Source organism: Erpetoichthys calabaricus, chromosome 18, assembly GCF_900747795.2.
Source record: "Erpetoichthys calabaricus chromosome 18, fErpCal1.3, whole genome shotgun sequence".
Classification (NCBI taxonomy): Eukaryota; Metazoa; Chordata; class Cladistia; order Polypteriformes; family Polypteridae; genus Erpetoichthys; species Erpetoichthys calabaricus.
The window spans coordinates 27,502,379-27,518,671 of record NC_041411.2 but is presented as its reverse complement, the minus strand read 5'-3'; the positions used below and the strand labels follow the sequence as shown (position 1 = coordinate 27,518,671).

The following is a 16,293-nucleotide window of genomic DNA, read 5'->3' as shown; positions in this document are numbered from 1 at the left end:
TTTAAACAAAGGTGAAGCAAGATAAAAACAGATAAAACAACAATAATTATAGATAGATAGATAGATAGCATTCTTGTTAATAAGCTTTCCTAAATAGAAAAGTCCTTAGCTGTTTTTAAAACAGCCCACAATGTGCTGTGTTCTTAGGCTCTCTGGTAGGACATTTCAGAGCCGTGGAGCAGCGGCTGCAAAGGCTCGGTCACCCATTGTATGAAGCTTGGTCACAGGAGGACGAAGGCGGTAGGTATTTGTAAAATGGAGGTTTCTTGTAGTGGATTGTAGTATAAGGAGTTCCTTGAGATATTGTGGAGCATTTCCATGGATACACTGGTGAGTAAACAAACAGAGTTTGTATTCGATATGGAGGTGGATAGGTAGCCAATGAAGTGACCGAAGGATTGGTGAAATATTTCTGCACCCTCATCAGGATTCTTGCATCACTATTTTGAATTTGTTGGAGCTTTTGAAGGCTCTTGTTGGGTATCCGATGAGGAGTGCATTACAATAGTCCAGTCTGGATGAGACAAAAACATGAACCAGCTTTTCTACATCACAGAGGTAGAGGTAGGGAGTTTGGCTATGTTTCGGAGATGAAGGAATGCAATTTTACAAAGGTGATGGACATGTGTATCAAATGACAGATGGGAGTCTAACTTGACACCCAGATTTGTAACAGAAGGGTAGAGGGTAATGGTACGGTCAGAAAAGGAAATACAATTTACAGAGGAATGAAGTTGATAGGGGGGTGCCAATTAAAAGAGCTTCAGTTTTGGTGCTGTTCAGCTTGAGGAAGTTCTTGGACATCCAGGCCTCAATCTCATCCAAGCAAGAGGAAAGAGTTGATGGAGGTGTAAGAGAAGTCAAATCCAGTCTCACATAGAGCTGCGTAGAAACTCCATGCTTGCGGATGATGAGACCCAGGGGTAGCATATAGATCTTAAAAAGGGTCGGCCCAAGAAATGATCCTTGTGGGACCCCACAGGTGACAGTGTGGTTATGAGATTAAAGGATTTTACATCCATGCAGGGCTATCAATAACAGTCAGTACACGCAGGTTACAGATTTAAATGTTCTCTCGCTCTTCTCTCCTTCTCTCCTCCAGTGAGTTTTGCCCGCTGCCTCCCGACTCTGACTCCTAGAGGTATGGCAGGTATGACTCTGGGGTACTTACAGTAGCACGTTGTGGCTTGCTGGAGGCACTTCCAGGTCATATGGAAACCAGAGAGGTCCTCTCCCAGAAGCACCATCTGTCGTCACCCAAGGACGCTCTTATGGGTGCCAATTCCAATGCAGCCCTCTGTGTGTCCAAACTGGAGCTACTTGTGAGGAGCACTGCCACCTATTAACTTGGGGGATGAACTTCCAGATCTCACCAGTACATTCTTCCTTCCAGTATCCCAGCCAGGACAGGAATTGTAAGGCATCCCAGCTGGGTAGTGTCCGCAATCTGGCCATCCCTCCATTTTGGCTTTTTGGCCGGGCAAGAAATCCTCCTCCATCCAGGACAGGATGCCCGTCTATCCTCTTGGGCACTTACAAACCTCTTCACAATAAGCATTTGAGAATAAAAGTTGCATGTATGATCAGAAGCATATAACCACACACATTATCCATTTTCTCATTCTTTTTTTTTAACATAAAGCTTTATGCAATGTACAGACGTCCGATAATCTTTATTGCTTCCTTTCCAAATCCTTAAATCATTCTTATCAAAAGAGCAAACGTTTTCTTCTACTCTAGCTTTCTTGTCTAATCAATGGGAATATCTGGGTCATTGTGGTCAGCCTTTAAACGCTAAGCCTAAGGCTTTTAAAAACTTTGTATTCACCAGGGTTTTAATGGCTTCTAAAATTCCTGCTTTTTTTCTGCTCTCCAGGTACATACAAGGGGCCTCTTCACCAAAGGACATGGTCATCATAGTGGACGTGTAAGTAACCATACAGAATTCTCACAGGGTGTATTAGGGGGTTGTCGTGAACGTCAGGCTACAGTTCTTATACAGTAATTTAGTACTAGGGTGTGGTACAGTGTTGGCCATTATGGATGTAATGAGAAGTCAAGCAAAATGACACCTTTTATTGGCTAACTAAAAAGATGACAATATGCAAGCTTTCGAGGCAACTCAGGCCCCTTCTTCAGGCAAGATGTAATCACAGTAATTTATAATCCAACTTATTCATGGGTCAGACCAACAATCTTCAAGATGTAGTCTCACTTGTAGATTTCTTTAACACTAAATTGTAAACCAGTTATATGGTGTAGAAAGTGGGAATTCACAAGTGCTCAGATCTCATCAAAAAGGGGTACAGTTAGAGAAGAGGCTTCAGTTACAGTGTGCAATGAGCGCGGGATTGATTCCCATGCTGATCTGGTCGTAGTCCGTATTTACGGTAACGAGTAACCTTCGGATTTAGTGCTGCTGAAGTGTGCCTCAGAACTGCGGACTAGCAGCGAACCAAGACGAAGATGAAGTGCAGTTGCGGTGTGCTTCTTGATGTCGGAGAAGGAGAACAAAGTTGCATACTAACTTAGTCTACTAAATCTGCACATGAGGTGGTCTAAGTATGGAGGGTAAATGAATTCTGCACACATCCGACCATTACGAGCCTGAAAAAAAAAACACTTATATGCCATTAGAAAAACGTGGTAACCATACAGTATTTTATAGTTATATAAGGGGGGCTGACCCCTAGTTGCGGCCAGAATAGTAGTAAAATCTGTACATGTACAAAAGAAAAATGATTGATTATTGGAGTCAAAAATCACGAATTTCAATAAATATGTAAAAGAAAATTATTATTTAACAGAGTAAAAATCATGAAATGAGAATAAAATATTTACTCTCTTACCGACTGGTCCACTATGCTCGATGAGTATTTATAAGAGACTAAATAAACAATTCATTCATTTTAACTGACGAAAACCATGACTTTTTTGATATTTTCGTTTATAATTTAAAAATGGAATAAGAATCTGAAAATCTAACAACATTACATTAAAGTTTGATAAATTCTGAATAGAATGATATCAAACATATATATGTAGGTTTTAAAATAAGCCGAATTAAAGCGTGACAAAAAACATGACATTAAAACATCACATAAAATTGTTGCGCTTTAAGACTTAGGATTTTATATATATAAAGAGAGAGTAGATTTGGACTGAAGTATAGCATGATACTGAATCAAATATATTTAACTCAATGCCATAAAAAAAAGCCAAGTGATGCATGGAAATATTAAATTGCATCGTATAAGAAATAGTAAAATGTGAATCAACATATATTTAACCATTAACCTTCAATAAAAAGATGCAGAGTCGGGATCCTTAATTGCCGGTTCGGAAAGTGAACACTGCCAGTTTCTTCCATGTTGTATTCCTTTAGAGTTTTATGGAGGTATAAAATCAAAATGTATTTGCCACATACAATTACACACATTGTAGTGAAATGCTTATTTAAAGAAGCTCAGAAAAAATATGAAAATAATAAAATATGACACCAAAAACACATTAGACTGGCTTTGGTCTGATGTGAGATCTCTCTCAATATGTATTATACAGCGCTTAGGCTCTACTGTACTGTGAAGTTGGCGCTGCAGCGAGGCACTCTTTAGGAATATTGTCCATCCTCTGACTAGGTGTCTTATACACTTTGGCGACTGTTCGATTAATCCAGTTATTAGGAGAAGCTGGGCACATAATGAATCGATTCTTCTGTTACTGTATTATCTACATAATAGGGAAAGGAAGTGCAGAGAGACAATTATGCCACAGGTAGAGTTCTACTAACGTGCACCTCTTGTCGTCATTACTTTCCATGTACGGATTTCAGGGCCTTCTTGTATGCTCAAAGTGAATTAACGTTTACAGTAACGACAGTGACACTCATTTTGATCTAATGTAGCTTAATGATTACAATTGTTTTTTTTAATAAGTTTACTCATGGACATGCTTTTTTCTTGTGAGACTGTGTAGCTGCACGTCATTACTTGAGAGAGGCTGAGATGTTAATTGCTGATGCGGCGCCATTAATGAACAATCAGACAGTCAAGTGAGCAAACCGAGGAGAGGTGCAAAGCCAAAATTAGAATTAAGTTAATCCTGGGACTCATCTTGTGCTTTTGTTCACTGATACAACACTTACACCCGAGGATCAGCTCCTCGTAGTACCACACTTTGTGGTCTGGTTGTGCGGTGGTCATGGGTTCACGTCCCAGGTCCTCCCAGAGCATTTTGAGTAGTGAGAAAAGTGCTATATAATTGTAAAGAATCTTCATCTTCTTTTGGCTGCTCCTGTTAGGGGTTGCCACAGCGGATCATCTTCTTCCATATCTTTCTGTCCTCTGCATCTTGTTCTGTTACACCCATCACCTGCATGTCCTCTCTCACCACCTCCATAAACCTTCGATTAGGCCTTCCTCTTCTCCTCTTACCTGGCAGCTCTATCCTTAGAACCCTTCTCTCATTATACTCGGCATCTCTCCTCTGCACATGTCCAAACCAATGCAATCTCACCTCTCTGACTTTGTCTCCCAACTATCCAACTTGAGCTGACCCTCTAATGTCCTCATTTCTAATCCTATCCATCCTCGTCACACCCAATGCATATCTTAGCATCTTTAACTCTGCTACCTCCAGCTCTGTCTCCTGCTTTCTGGTAAAGAATGATTATTTTTATTGTTATCTCACATACACTGCAACTGACCTCTGGTGTCTGGGTGACTGTACACTGCACCTCAGATGGGCTCTCTGTAACGACTCCATATCTCACTCTTTATCTTCCTTCTCTTTCAACTCAGGAGCGGCAGTGTAAGCGGCCTCACACTGAAGCTGATGAAGACCTCAGTCACAGAAATGCTGGACACCCTTTCTGATGATGACTATGTTAACGTGGCTTCAGTAAGTATTGAGTAGCCCTCAGAGTGTGTGTGTGTGTGCAGCTGCATTGCTTACACTTGATGGCAGATAGATGTTTGACTTTCCAGCCATTTTCTCTCGATCAGATTTACAGCCCATCTCTGACATGCCAAGGAAGTATGACAAGGTAGGTGTAATGGAGCTTTGTGTGCTGCACTGTTGAGGAAACTCAAGGATATCAAAGTAATTGGCCCCAACAGACTCACTTATCAGTGCAATTTAGCAGGCATTTTTCTTTGTGTGGGGCGGACAGATAGGGTCTTTGTCTTGGAAGGTTTTCTAGAGTGATGAGAGTAGGGTACATTTTTTTCAGTGGTGCGTGTCTTTGCATGTGTTGTTAAAAATAGTCGGAACAACAAATATCTTTTACCAAACTTTTTGTCTAAAGTCTCACCGATTGCAGACTGTAGGTACCATACCTATTAGTAAATGATGGATCATTTTTTCTTTATTTGCAGGTCATTCACAATACAAACTTTTTTTGTTTGTTTAATTGAATTTATTAAAAGCATGTAACGTTCCATACAATCAAGTCAAACTTAACAAAACTAAATTCAAATCAACAGCCACCCATGAGAAAGAGAGGAAGGCCACCAGCCAGAGTAAAACCTTTAAGAGTAGAAAAAGGGGGAGAGAATCCTTTTCTCCCCAATATAAATGCTTCTTCTAAAATATTATTGATTAGATCCTGCCAGGTTTTAATAAAGTTTTGCACAGATCCTCTAAGTGAGAATTAGATTTTTTTTTACAATTTCAAATAATATATAACATCAGTTACCTACTGACTTAAAAGAGGTGGGCTACGATTCTTCCAGTTGAGTAAAATAAGTCTACATGCTAATAGTGAAATAAATGTTTTGCACTTTTCTATAAGACATTACCCAGCAGATAATATTCTCATGAAACAAGATTCTTTATCCGTACTTTAGTCTGACTGTTGTGCCAGTGCATGTGATTGAGTTTATAAATTCAGAGAATACAGCACAGGAGGCATGGCGGTGGTTAGTGCTGCCATCTCACACCTCTGAGTATGTCGTTTGGACTCCTGGCTCAACCACCATCCTCTTGGAGTCCACATGTGTTTTTCTCCAGGTACTCTGCATCCCTAAATAATAATAATTATAATAATTGTTAACATTTATATAGCGCTTTTCTTTCTACTCAAAGCACTTTACATAGTGACCGGGGAGCCACTACAACGATCACTAATGTGTAGCACCCAACTGGATGATGAAACGGCAGCCATTTTTGTGCCAGTACGCTCACCACACGTGAGCTATTAGTGGTGAGAAAGAGAGAGCCAATTAGAGACAGGTGATAATTAGGAGGCCAGAATGACCAGGCTGTGGAGGGCAGTTTAGCCAGGACATCGGGATACACCATACTCTTTACGAAGGGTGCCCAGGGACCTTTAATGACCACAGAGAGTCAGGACCTTGGTTTTACATCTCATCCAAAGGACGACACCATCTTTATAGCATGGTGTCCCCGTCACTGCACTCGGGCATTGGGTTCCACATTTAGACCAGCAGGGTAAGATCCCCCCTGCTGGCCTCAACAACACCTCTTCCAGCAGCAACCCAAGCTTTTCCTAGATGGTACTTGCCGGGCAAGAACAGGTTAGGATGAAGAACATGGGAGCAGCTTAGAAAATCTGGCAACGTTGGTGTAATGTTTATTTCTTAGCCTGATACTGTAAAGCTGCTGGCAGTGAGCAGCACCAGCCTGGGCAGGCCTCGGCTGTTTAGCACATTCAGTGGCAATTAGCTGTTCACCGGACTGGAGTGCAGCCATTCTTCTCGGCCTAATAACCGTTCAGCGCTCTGGACAGTAGTTAACCATTCAGTTTAATGGACAGCAGGAGGGCTGCTCAGCAAAGGACACAAGTATAGAAAAGAAAATAAGACCTTATAAGAATTATAATTAGAGACGCTTTAGAGTTCCAAATGTGCTTTAATGTTCCACATAGGACTAAAGTAGGAAATCTCCCGCAGTGACTGAGAGCTGCTAATATTAGAGCATTAATGGCTTTCAATGACAATGTACAATGGAGAATGTCACAATGCTAAAAATTAGCCACACACCGACATTTACAAATAATCTGCATCTTTATGCACTTTTTCAAAAGAGTGAGGTTTAACTCGGTTAATGACATCCCATTTGAATTCCATCCGGAATGTTGTGATATATACGTTATTATCATATCCTTAACGATTTATTATTTTAAAGCATGCTCTTAACAAATAACAAATCTTAGAATATTATCAAGTGTTGACCTAAGCTATGGGATACATTAGAAAATAATGAGATTTATAGGCGAAGCAGGGGACAAGCCAAGGCCTTCGTGCTGCACGCACAGTGAATGCCAACAGATCACAAACGCCTGCCTTGATTGGGGATACTTTAGAGCAAGAATGAAGCATGACGGTTACAAATAAGAAAAGAAATCCAGCCAGAGGAGGGAGGGATGAACTGAAATAGAAGCTGTGGGCCTTAAAACATTCTCTTTAGTAATATGGTGTGGCACTGTGCTTGCCTTCCTGTTGAGGCTTCAGCTTAGGTCAGGCATAAAAAAAGAAGCACAGGCCATTAAATGAAGAATGTGCGGTTTGAAAAAATCAAATGTCCCAAATAAACATCAAGATGTGCGTATCGATGTGAGAGATGGCTCAATGTGCAGCACTGATGATTTGCTTCAGTTGTTTCTGCATTTAATCTGGTGTTTACTTAGCTAAACAAACGTTTCCCAAACATGGTGCTGACTGTTGTGAGAAACGTGTCAAAGGCTAGTGCTCACTGAGTGTAAGGGAGACTAAAGGCCATGTCACAGCTGACAACTTTACCATCGATTTTCAGCCGTAGTCTCCATTTTCATAGTCTTAGCGAGCTGGAGGCCGTTGGTGCCACACTCCCATGAACCCGGTTGCTTGATGTGACATACCCAGAGAAGCGGTCCAACTAGTCAGCGACTCACTTCGATTCAATCAAACAGATTTGATTTTGTTTTTAGTCATGGTGGTTAGAGCTCTGACAACCAATGAATGCTCATCCACAAGTGCAATGCATAGAATAAAGAATGTGGGGCCTCTGAACTCATAAACGCAAGAGAAGCTCGACTGTCTGATGTCTCATGTTTTACATACCACGACCAAATAGAAAAACGGAAAAAGGGCAGAGATTGGGACTGAACTTGGAGTACCTGTTAACCCTTTGCGCAGCACCGACTCTGTCAGGCAGCGTGTCACAAGAAGCGATGAGTACGACTATGCTGGAAGGTCGGCATTCAGTCGCTAAATATGACATACTTGGCATTTTCAGTCATTTAAATTGACATGGCTCAGTGTCGAGATCAGCAACTTCGGCTGGAAAATCTGACATAAATAATGACGTAATGTGACAGTCGGCTTAAAAGGACTAGGAGATGACTAAAAGGTGCAGGCAAACCCACAGTGTTATAAATAGGCAGGGTCAAGATACCGAAAGGACCCAATTTACAAGCACTTGAGTCAAGGCAAAGGGCAAACATTCAGTGGTCAAGAAAAAAAAGACAAAAGTTGCAAAGAGGTCAAATCCAGACTAGAATATTACTTAGCTTAACCGAGATTTTCAATGTAAGGGGGGAGATTTGCAGACAGAATGGACAGGGAGGATGGAAAGAGGAAATATTATCAGTAAACAAATGTAACAGGTGTCTGGTCACACTTATAGGTAATCTAACTTCAACACCATTAAAATATCCGACTACGCCACCCAGTTTTATTAAGAGACTGGGAACTCCTGAAATTTACCAATAATAGCACACAGGTTTCTTTAAATTGGGCGGTGAGTAAACACACAATAAAAGACACAACAGTAATTTTAGAAAAAAGCAACAGTGAGTTCTATTACACAAAACAATATAAGGTACATTAAAAAGATAAACGAACATAACAAAAACTAAACATATCAGGAATCAATTTCCCTTTTTTTTTTTTAAAAGGAAAATACACAGTCCACTCTCTAAAAGTCCGTTAAAAACAAGAATTGGAGGATACAACCTTTAGTGGTGCAGAGTCCAGTTTGTGCACTGTGTTACCCCAACACTTAATTGTTCAACTGTCCATGGATGCACTCTGTTCCCCTGACACTCATTCCCCTACAGAAGTTGTGTCAAATTGTTGAATCCCTGTCAGCATTTCTTCGTTGTTCCTTTTTCTTCCACTCTGGGCTCCTTGTGTTGCTGGGACCTAGGCACGCCTCATTTCTCGTCTGTCAGCTTCGCTTGGTCCTTTCATGCGGATTCCCTCTCTCGCTGAACCCACATCCAACGTCTCTTTGTGGAGCTGTCGCTTCCTCCCTGGAAGTGTTGCCGTCCTTGTGCCTCACGTCGTGCCAGCCAGGTACCCTTGTCTGCCTGCAAGCCCCTGAGCTCTGTTCGAGTGCCTTGGCAGCATTTTCTGTGGACTGTTCTCCCTGCCTTCTGCTGCCAGGAGTTTTTATCTACTTCAGTCCCTGCCATTATCAGTTCTGGACAATCAGATTAAACAATGGTACATCTGAATTTCCTGGGTTTAACAATTAATGAAAACACAAGTTAAAAAAAAGGAATTGTTACCAATCATGAATAAGTACAGATATGCTGATTAGAAACCAATATTTCCAAGTCAGGTAAATACAGACATCCTCCAAGGCCAGACTTCAAAGGGGCGACTCCTTTGCAAGACAGCAAATACCTCCACAAACAACCCTGACACAATCAGTAACTGGATTATCCAGGATCCTCCAAGGAAGCAGCAGTTCTCTTATCACAGGTGGTATTGTTTGTAAATCTCAACCAGCCATAAACTTCAAAGTGGTGACTCCTTTGCAATACAGCAAATACTTACATCCTGTAGACAGCCTTTTAACTTCTCACCCCCTAGTCCCAACAATGGGTGCCTAATGGAACCACCCAGTGCACAAAAAAAATGTCCCCCTCTGACACAAAGCAAAGATTTAATACCAAAAGGACAAACGATTGAGCGTCAAACTGAAAAATTCAAAGTAGAAGATTCCGGGTGAAGGTGTTAACCAAGAGATAATATAACAAAAGCACCCTGTATCCAGCAGGGGGCACTAGCTCCCTTCTTGGAATGAGTTCTCTTGTAATTGCAGCGTGTTACATAACCCGAAACTATATAGATTTAATAGAAAAAGGCGATACCCCTCCCTTAGTGATACAGCTGTAAGAAATCACATAGGAGAAATAACTTAGCTTTCTTTAATGACGGTTTACGCTGCATAACAGACGAAGAAAGCCAGTTTGGGAGTGGGGGCCCAATGTGTAGAGTCTGCCATTTTCGTCGCTGCGTTGGAAGGATTTTCAGGATCGGATGACGTTATCTCCCATCCGTCCGTCGGATTCAAAGGTGTGCCGGGCAATGTTCCAAGGCTTTATGATCTTTCTGTACATGCAGGCCCCCACTAAGGTGATAAAATAAAATGTAACCAGTATTATTAAAAAAAGTAGTAAATAATAAGAATAACAAAAATGAGATTTTAAACAGGTACACAAAATAAACACATTTAAATCAAGAACAGGCCAAACAATAAAATTAAGACTTGAAACAATTAACAGTCTGTAAAGCGTTCTGTAAGCTGGGAGCAAGAAAGGTGAAATTCTGTCTCTTCCTCAAGTTTAAAATTAACCAAGGGGATTGCTGAAAAAGAAACACAACTAGAATGAGGGTTCGTGTCGGACTATTGTCGGGCTAGAGACAGCCCTTAAGCCAAGCCATATCGTACCTTATAATTTAATGATGGAAGCCAATGCAGTATTTCAAGAATGAATGTGATAAAAAATACTTTTACATCTAAAGATGTGAAGATAACTGCATGTCCTGCGTATTAACCTATCTTTATCAGCATGAATTGAGTCTTTCTGTGCTGTGACTGAGGTGAGAGCTAGATTGATATTTCTAATAATGTTTTTTAATAAAGCTTGTTTTTTAAAGAAAGATTTAAGATGCAAGATCATGGTTTTCTGCAAAACCTTAGAAACAAATGTTACATTTGAAATTGGTCTATAATTCTTAATAATTTATTTGAAATAAAAGGTCTAACAATGGCCACTTTGAAGGAGTCACGCACAACATTGTTCAATAAAGATGTATTACTTACATTTAATATCAGCCTCGAAACTACCACAAATGAGTTTTTCAACAAACTAAATGAAAATAAGTCCAAGGTTTCATTTTAGAAATCAATGGTAACATTTCCAGTTCTGTCATTAAAATAAACTTTAACAATCCCAAAGGGAAGGGGTACATGTTGTAATCTGATACTAGTAGACTGGAAAAGCTGACCGCTCGATTTGCAGTCCTGTATTATCTACTTTATTATCCATGCATTCATTAGCCTCTTTCACAAATATAAATCAGAGATTTCCCTTGAGTTTGTAGGGATTTGATCCTTCACACATGCCAAGGCAATCAAGCAATCTCTTGGGTCAATAAGGAAAAGCCCGGTTGGGGGGATTGTGGCCAGATAAGAAAAAGGCTCGTTTAAGGAAATGTCAAAAAAAAGTAATCGGACTTCAAGACGGAGAATGTTAGAGGAATTAGAGAGGGCAGGATAGATGAATAACTAACCAGGATCTGTAACCTAGAGCAAAATTCCAATAGAGCAAAACCAAAACCTGAGATAAAAATATTGAAGTTGAGAAAACTGAGAGCTATCATAATTGCATGAGTCACCCATGTTTAATTTAAACGTAAAAATATGGGACATCTGAGAAGAGTGTGCCACCAAGTTTTAAACTGACTGCCTTGTGACACTGGATACCACATAGTCTCTCAGGGCCAGATGTGATTCTCAAGTGAGAATACACATCTGGGGACAACCCATTAAAACATGTGTAGTGAATAGCATACAAATTCTTCATTGCAAAAACCACACCTTGAGGGCTTCTTCCAAAAACACCCAAAATGAATTTCTCTAGTTCATGAGTTTTAAACTGCAGTTGGGGTTTCACAGAAACCAAAAGACTTGATGCTGATAGAAAATAAAAAGCTGAAACTTCTGTTATCAATTCAGGAGCTTAGTGGCATAAGGTAGCTGAAGCTTAATAATTAATTTGCGTTGTAATGAGTGCTGCAACAGTGGAGACAGATAGACACACTTGTAGACCACTCCAGCTACTAGGCTCCACACGTAAGAGAAGTACCTCAGTCTGCTGTGATATCTTTCTGCCATTTTAACTAATTTGACACTATATGACATAACAAAAGCAAACAGAGTTTAGAATAGCATTGTGGTCCTTGGACATACAACGTGTTAAAATGATGCAGCTATTTTTTCATGGTTTACGTATTCAATTAGACAGTAAGGTTACATTGCTTTAGTTATTCTTTTAGACGTACAGTAAGTTAAATTAAATTGTAAGTTAAATTAGATGGAGCTGAAGATGTTATGTTACCTTATCAATTAATGTTTTAGGGAATTAATTAATAATTTTTAATTATTTATTGACCTCTTGTGGTAAAGTGTGTGCATAGGACAGTCCTGGAAAAGTAATCACTGAAATCAGGCTGCTGTGTTGAATCAGTAATCAATAAAAATAATCCACCCGTTTCCAAAACTATTGTGTATTATAAAATATATGAGATTCAGAGGTTTGTCCTGTAAAATTCATTTTTACTTTCTCGTATACAAAGTGTAGAGAAAGTACAGTAATCATGAAAAAATTTGACCTTCACATTTTGATGAATCTTGACATTTTAGACCTCCCTGAGTCCGAAAATATCATTTTTTTGGAATTATGTCTGTGTGTCTGTCTGTATGTGTGAACACGATAACTCAAAAATGCAACAAGATAGATGGATGAAATTCGGCATATGGTTGTTACACCAAAACTGTAGATCTGTGTTAACTTTTGGGCCAAATCCATCAACCAGAAGTGATACTTTACCTGACCACATACTCAATTTTTTTTTTTATTCATGCACCTGCAGAGTCCGATTTATTCGACTTTATTTTTATAATAATTGTTCAATATATTATTGATTTGATTTGATTTGTTGTTGATGGTTATTTAACGTACATAATATAAAAATATAATCATTGTCTTGCAGTTTACTCCTCAAATATCCATCCCCATATCTGACTATACAAGAAAGTCCACTCCCGATTTTTTTCATTGCAATTTTATGATGGAGCTTAGAATTTTAGGATTTTTTGCAGATTGATTAAAAATTAAAAAACTGAAATTTCACATTGACACAAGAATTTAGACTCATTGCTATGACACTTGAAATGTGCCTCAGGGTCATCCCATTCTCTTGATCGTTGTTGTTGACTCCTTGTTTGGAGTCCACTGGTTGTCAATTCAGTGGATTGGACGTGATTACTAAAGGCACTCACTTGTCTATAGAGGGTCCCACCATAGATAGTGTGTATCAGAACAAAATCCAAGCAATGTGGTTGAAGGAACAGAATTTACAGACGGGATTGCTTCAAGGCACAGATGTGGGGAAGGCTACAGCAAAATTCTGCAGCATTGAAGGTTCCCCAGACCACAGTGGCTTCCATAATTCTTTAGGACTTAGCAAAGGAGGACTTTGAGGACTTTCATGGCTAGAGTTTTAGATTTTTTAGAAGAATTAGGTGGATAGGACTGACGAAGTTTGTTGGGCCGAATGGCCTGTTCTTGTCCACATTGTTCTAATGTTCTTAAATAAAAGAAGTTTGGAACAAGCAGGTCTATCCAAGAGATGGCTACAACATCCAAACTCAGCAATTGTGGTAGAAGAGCCTCGGTGAGAGAGGTGACCAAGAACCCAATGGTCTCTCCAGAGCACCTGTGTGGAGATGGCAGAAGCTACCAGAATCACTCCCTTAATCTGGGCTTTATGGACCTCATTAAAACCCACTTGGAGTTTGTAAAAAGGCACCTAAAGGACTATGAAAAAATAAGATTCTCTGGTCTAATAAAACACAGATTGAACTTACTGGCCCCAATTGTAAGTGTCATGTCTAGGACACTGCTTATCACTTGTGCAATACCATTCCAACAGCGAAGTCTGGTGGTGGCAACTTCACACTGTGGGGTTGTTTTACAGTGGCAGAGACTGGGAGACTAGACAGGGTTAAGGGAAAGCCGAATGGAGCAAAGTGTTGAGATACCTTGAATGGAAAACCTGCCCCAGAGTGCTCTGGGCCTCAGACTGGGCCAAAGTTGGACGATGACCGTAAACACAAAGCAAAGACAACACAGGAATAGCTTAACTTCAACCCTGTGAATGTTCTTGAGTGGTCCAGCCAGGGCTTGACCCCAATCGAACATCTCTGGAGACACCTGAAAATAGCCGTCCACCAAAGGTCTCCATCCAATCTGAGTGAGCTTGAGAGGATGTGCCGAGAAGAATGGCATAAAATCCTCAAATGCAGGTGTAAGAAGCTTGGAAACAATGCCAGGGGGGGCTTCAACTAAACAAGTAAAAGAAGTTTAAGAGGTGGCGTGATTGAAGTGTTTAAAATTAAGAAGAGAATTTGTCCAGTGGATTGAGACCGTTACTTTAAAATAAGTTCATCAAGAACACAGGGACACAGTTAGAAACTTGTTAAGGGTAAATTTCGCACAAACATTAGGAAGGCCATAGACACCTGGAATATGCGACCAAGTAGTGTGGTAGACAGTAAGACTTTAGGAACTTTCAAAACTCAACTTCATGTTTTTTTAGAATTAAGTGGATAGGACTGGCGAGCTTTGTTGGGCTGAAAGGCCTGTTCTCGTCCAGATTGTTCTAAAGTAATGAGTCTAAATACAAGTGTCAATGTGATATTTATTTTTTAATAATGTAGCAAAAATTCCTAAAATCCTGTTTTCGCTTTGTCATTCTGTGGTATTGAGTGTTGCCTCATTATGAAAAATAAATGAATTGAGATGATTTTAGCACAAGGGCATGCAACACAGCAAAATGTGTAAAAAGTGAAGAGGCCTGTTGATAATGAAAGCTGTCCACTCTATAGGGAAGTCTCCATTACAGGCTATTTATTGGGTAGTCCTTACAAGGAAATGTCACACCATTAGTCGTCGACTGAGGCCAGAGGGGCTAACAGAGAAGTGAAATTAAAATTTGAACTCTGTAGTGAAATTTGAAACAGTGTCGTTGGCAGCATCGGAAAAGACATGGAGTGCATGGCAATTACAGTACGTGCTTGCTTGCCTTGTGCTTGACGGCTCACAATATGATGAAGGCCTGGAGAGCCTTGTCCTTCAGTGCTCTGCGCAGAGGGCAGTGGTTCATAGAAACTGAGCGGGCTGAGCTCAGCCCCGATTCCCAAGGGCTCAAAGAGTGGGCACCTGGTTGACAGTTGTGGAAAGTGAAGTGGATAGGTGAAATGAGGTGGGCGATGCACCATGTAAATTAGATTTACGCTCTCAATTTGCCTGTATAAACAGAGGTGAAGCTCCTGTGAAGGGGAGAAGGTGAGTGTTACGGGGTGGCTGCCGCCCTACGTGCTTACCCATCATTACTGGACCAGGGCACCTTGCAAATTAAGCGTGAAGAACTTTAATGAGATGAGCCGAGAAGGAGTGTATATATTAAACACTTGAGGAGCCAAGCAGACCTGAGAGGTTGAGCTCATGAAAGTGGAAGTGGTGTCCATGGGAAAAAAAAGAGCCAGAATGCAGGATGGGATGTCTTCACTCGAATTCGAGAATTGCCTGAGCTCTCGTCCATAGTCTCCAGGCATCTCTTCTGTTGCAATGCTTGCCAGAGCAGGTTTTATCGTCTGGTTGTCTTCCATCCCTTATTGAAATGACCTTGACTGAAATAGACATTTTCTCTCTCTCTCTCACGAGCTGGCAAAAAATAAATAAATAAATTGCAAAATGGACGGGTTAGATTAATATGAAAAGAAAAAGAGAAACGGGGCTCCCCAGAGAGAAAGAAGGGTGTTGCTTAGTCTGGTAATAAAACAAGGCCTGACTGAGATAATCAGACCCGCTTAGAGCTGGCTGGCCCCCATGTCGAGCTATCGATGGCAGCGAGAGACGTGCAGACAGCGGATCAGTGATTATAAACCTGGAATGAGGTCTCCTTATCTCTCAGATTCTAGTTAACATCCCCAGAGCTTTCAGGTCCCTCCAATAAAATCGGCGTAATCCTTCAAACAGGCAATCTCCCAAGAAACCTGTTGCCTCGGCTGGCCATGGTGCAGAAGCGGGGCCTACGTGACATTGCGGGAGGCGTCCACACGGGGAGGGGACCGTCGGCGGCAGTGCCTTGGAGCTGCTCGGCCCCACGCTGCAATCTTGCTCATGCAGAAAAATGCCAAAGTCATTTTCAAAAGCGCAGACAGTACTCATTGTTCGGCCATCCCTCCCGCCCTGTGAGTGGAGATGACAGGCTG

At 40.7% G+C, this 16,293-nt stretch overlaps 1 protein-coding gene across 1 annotated transcript in view; it reads left to right on the top strand.

Annotated features, from left to right (window-relative positions):
• The window catches only part of cacna2d2a (calcium channel, voltage-dependent, alpha 2/delta subunit 2a), a 667,325-nt gene that overhangs the window by 548,704 nt on the left and 102,328 nt on the right, over positions 1 to 16,293 (top strand). The window contains exons 9-10 of the mRNA XM_028824557.2: positions 1,877 to 1,927; positions 4,800 to 4,899. Of these exons, the coding sequence (XP_028680390.1) occupies positions 1,877 to 1,927; positions 4,800 to 4,899 (151 nt within the window). The remainder of the gene's footprint in view (positions 1 to 1,876; positions 1,928 to 4,799; positions 4,900 to 16,293) is intronic.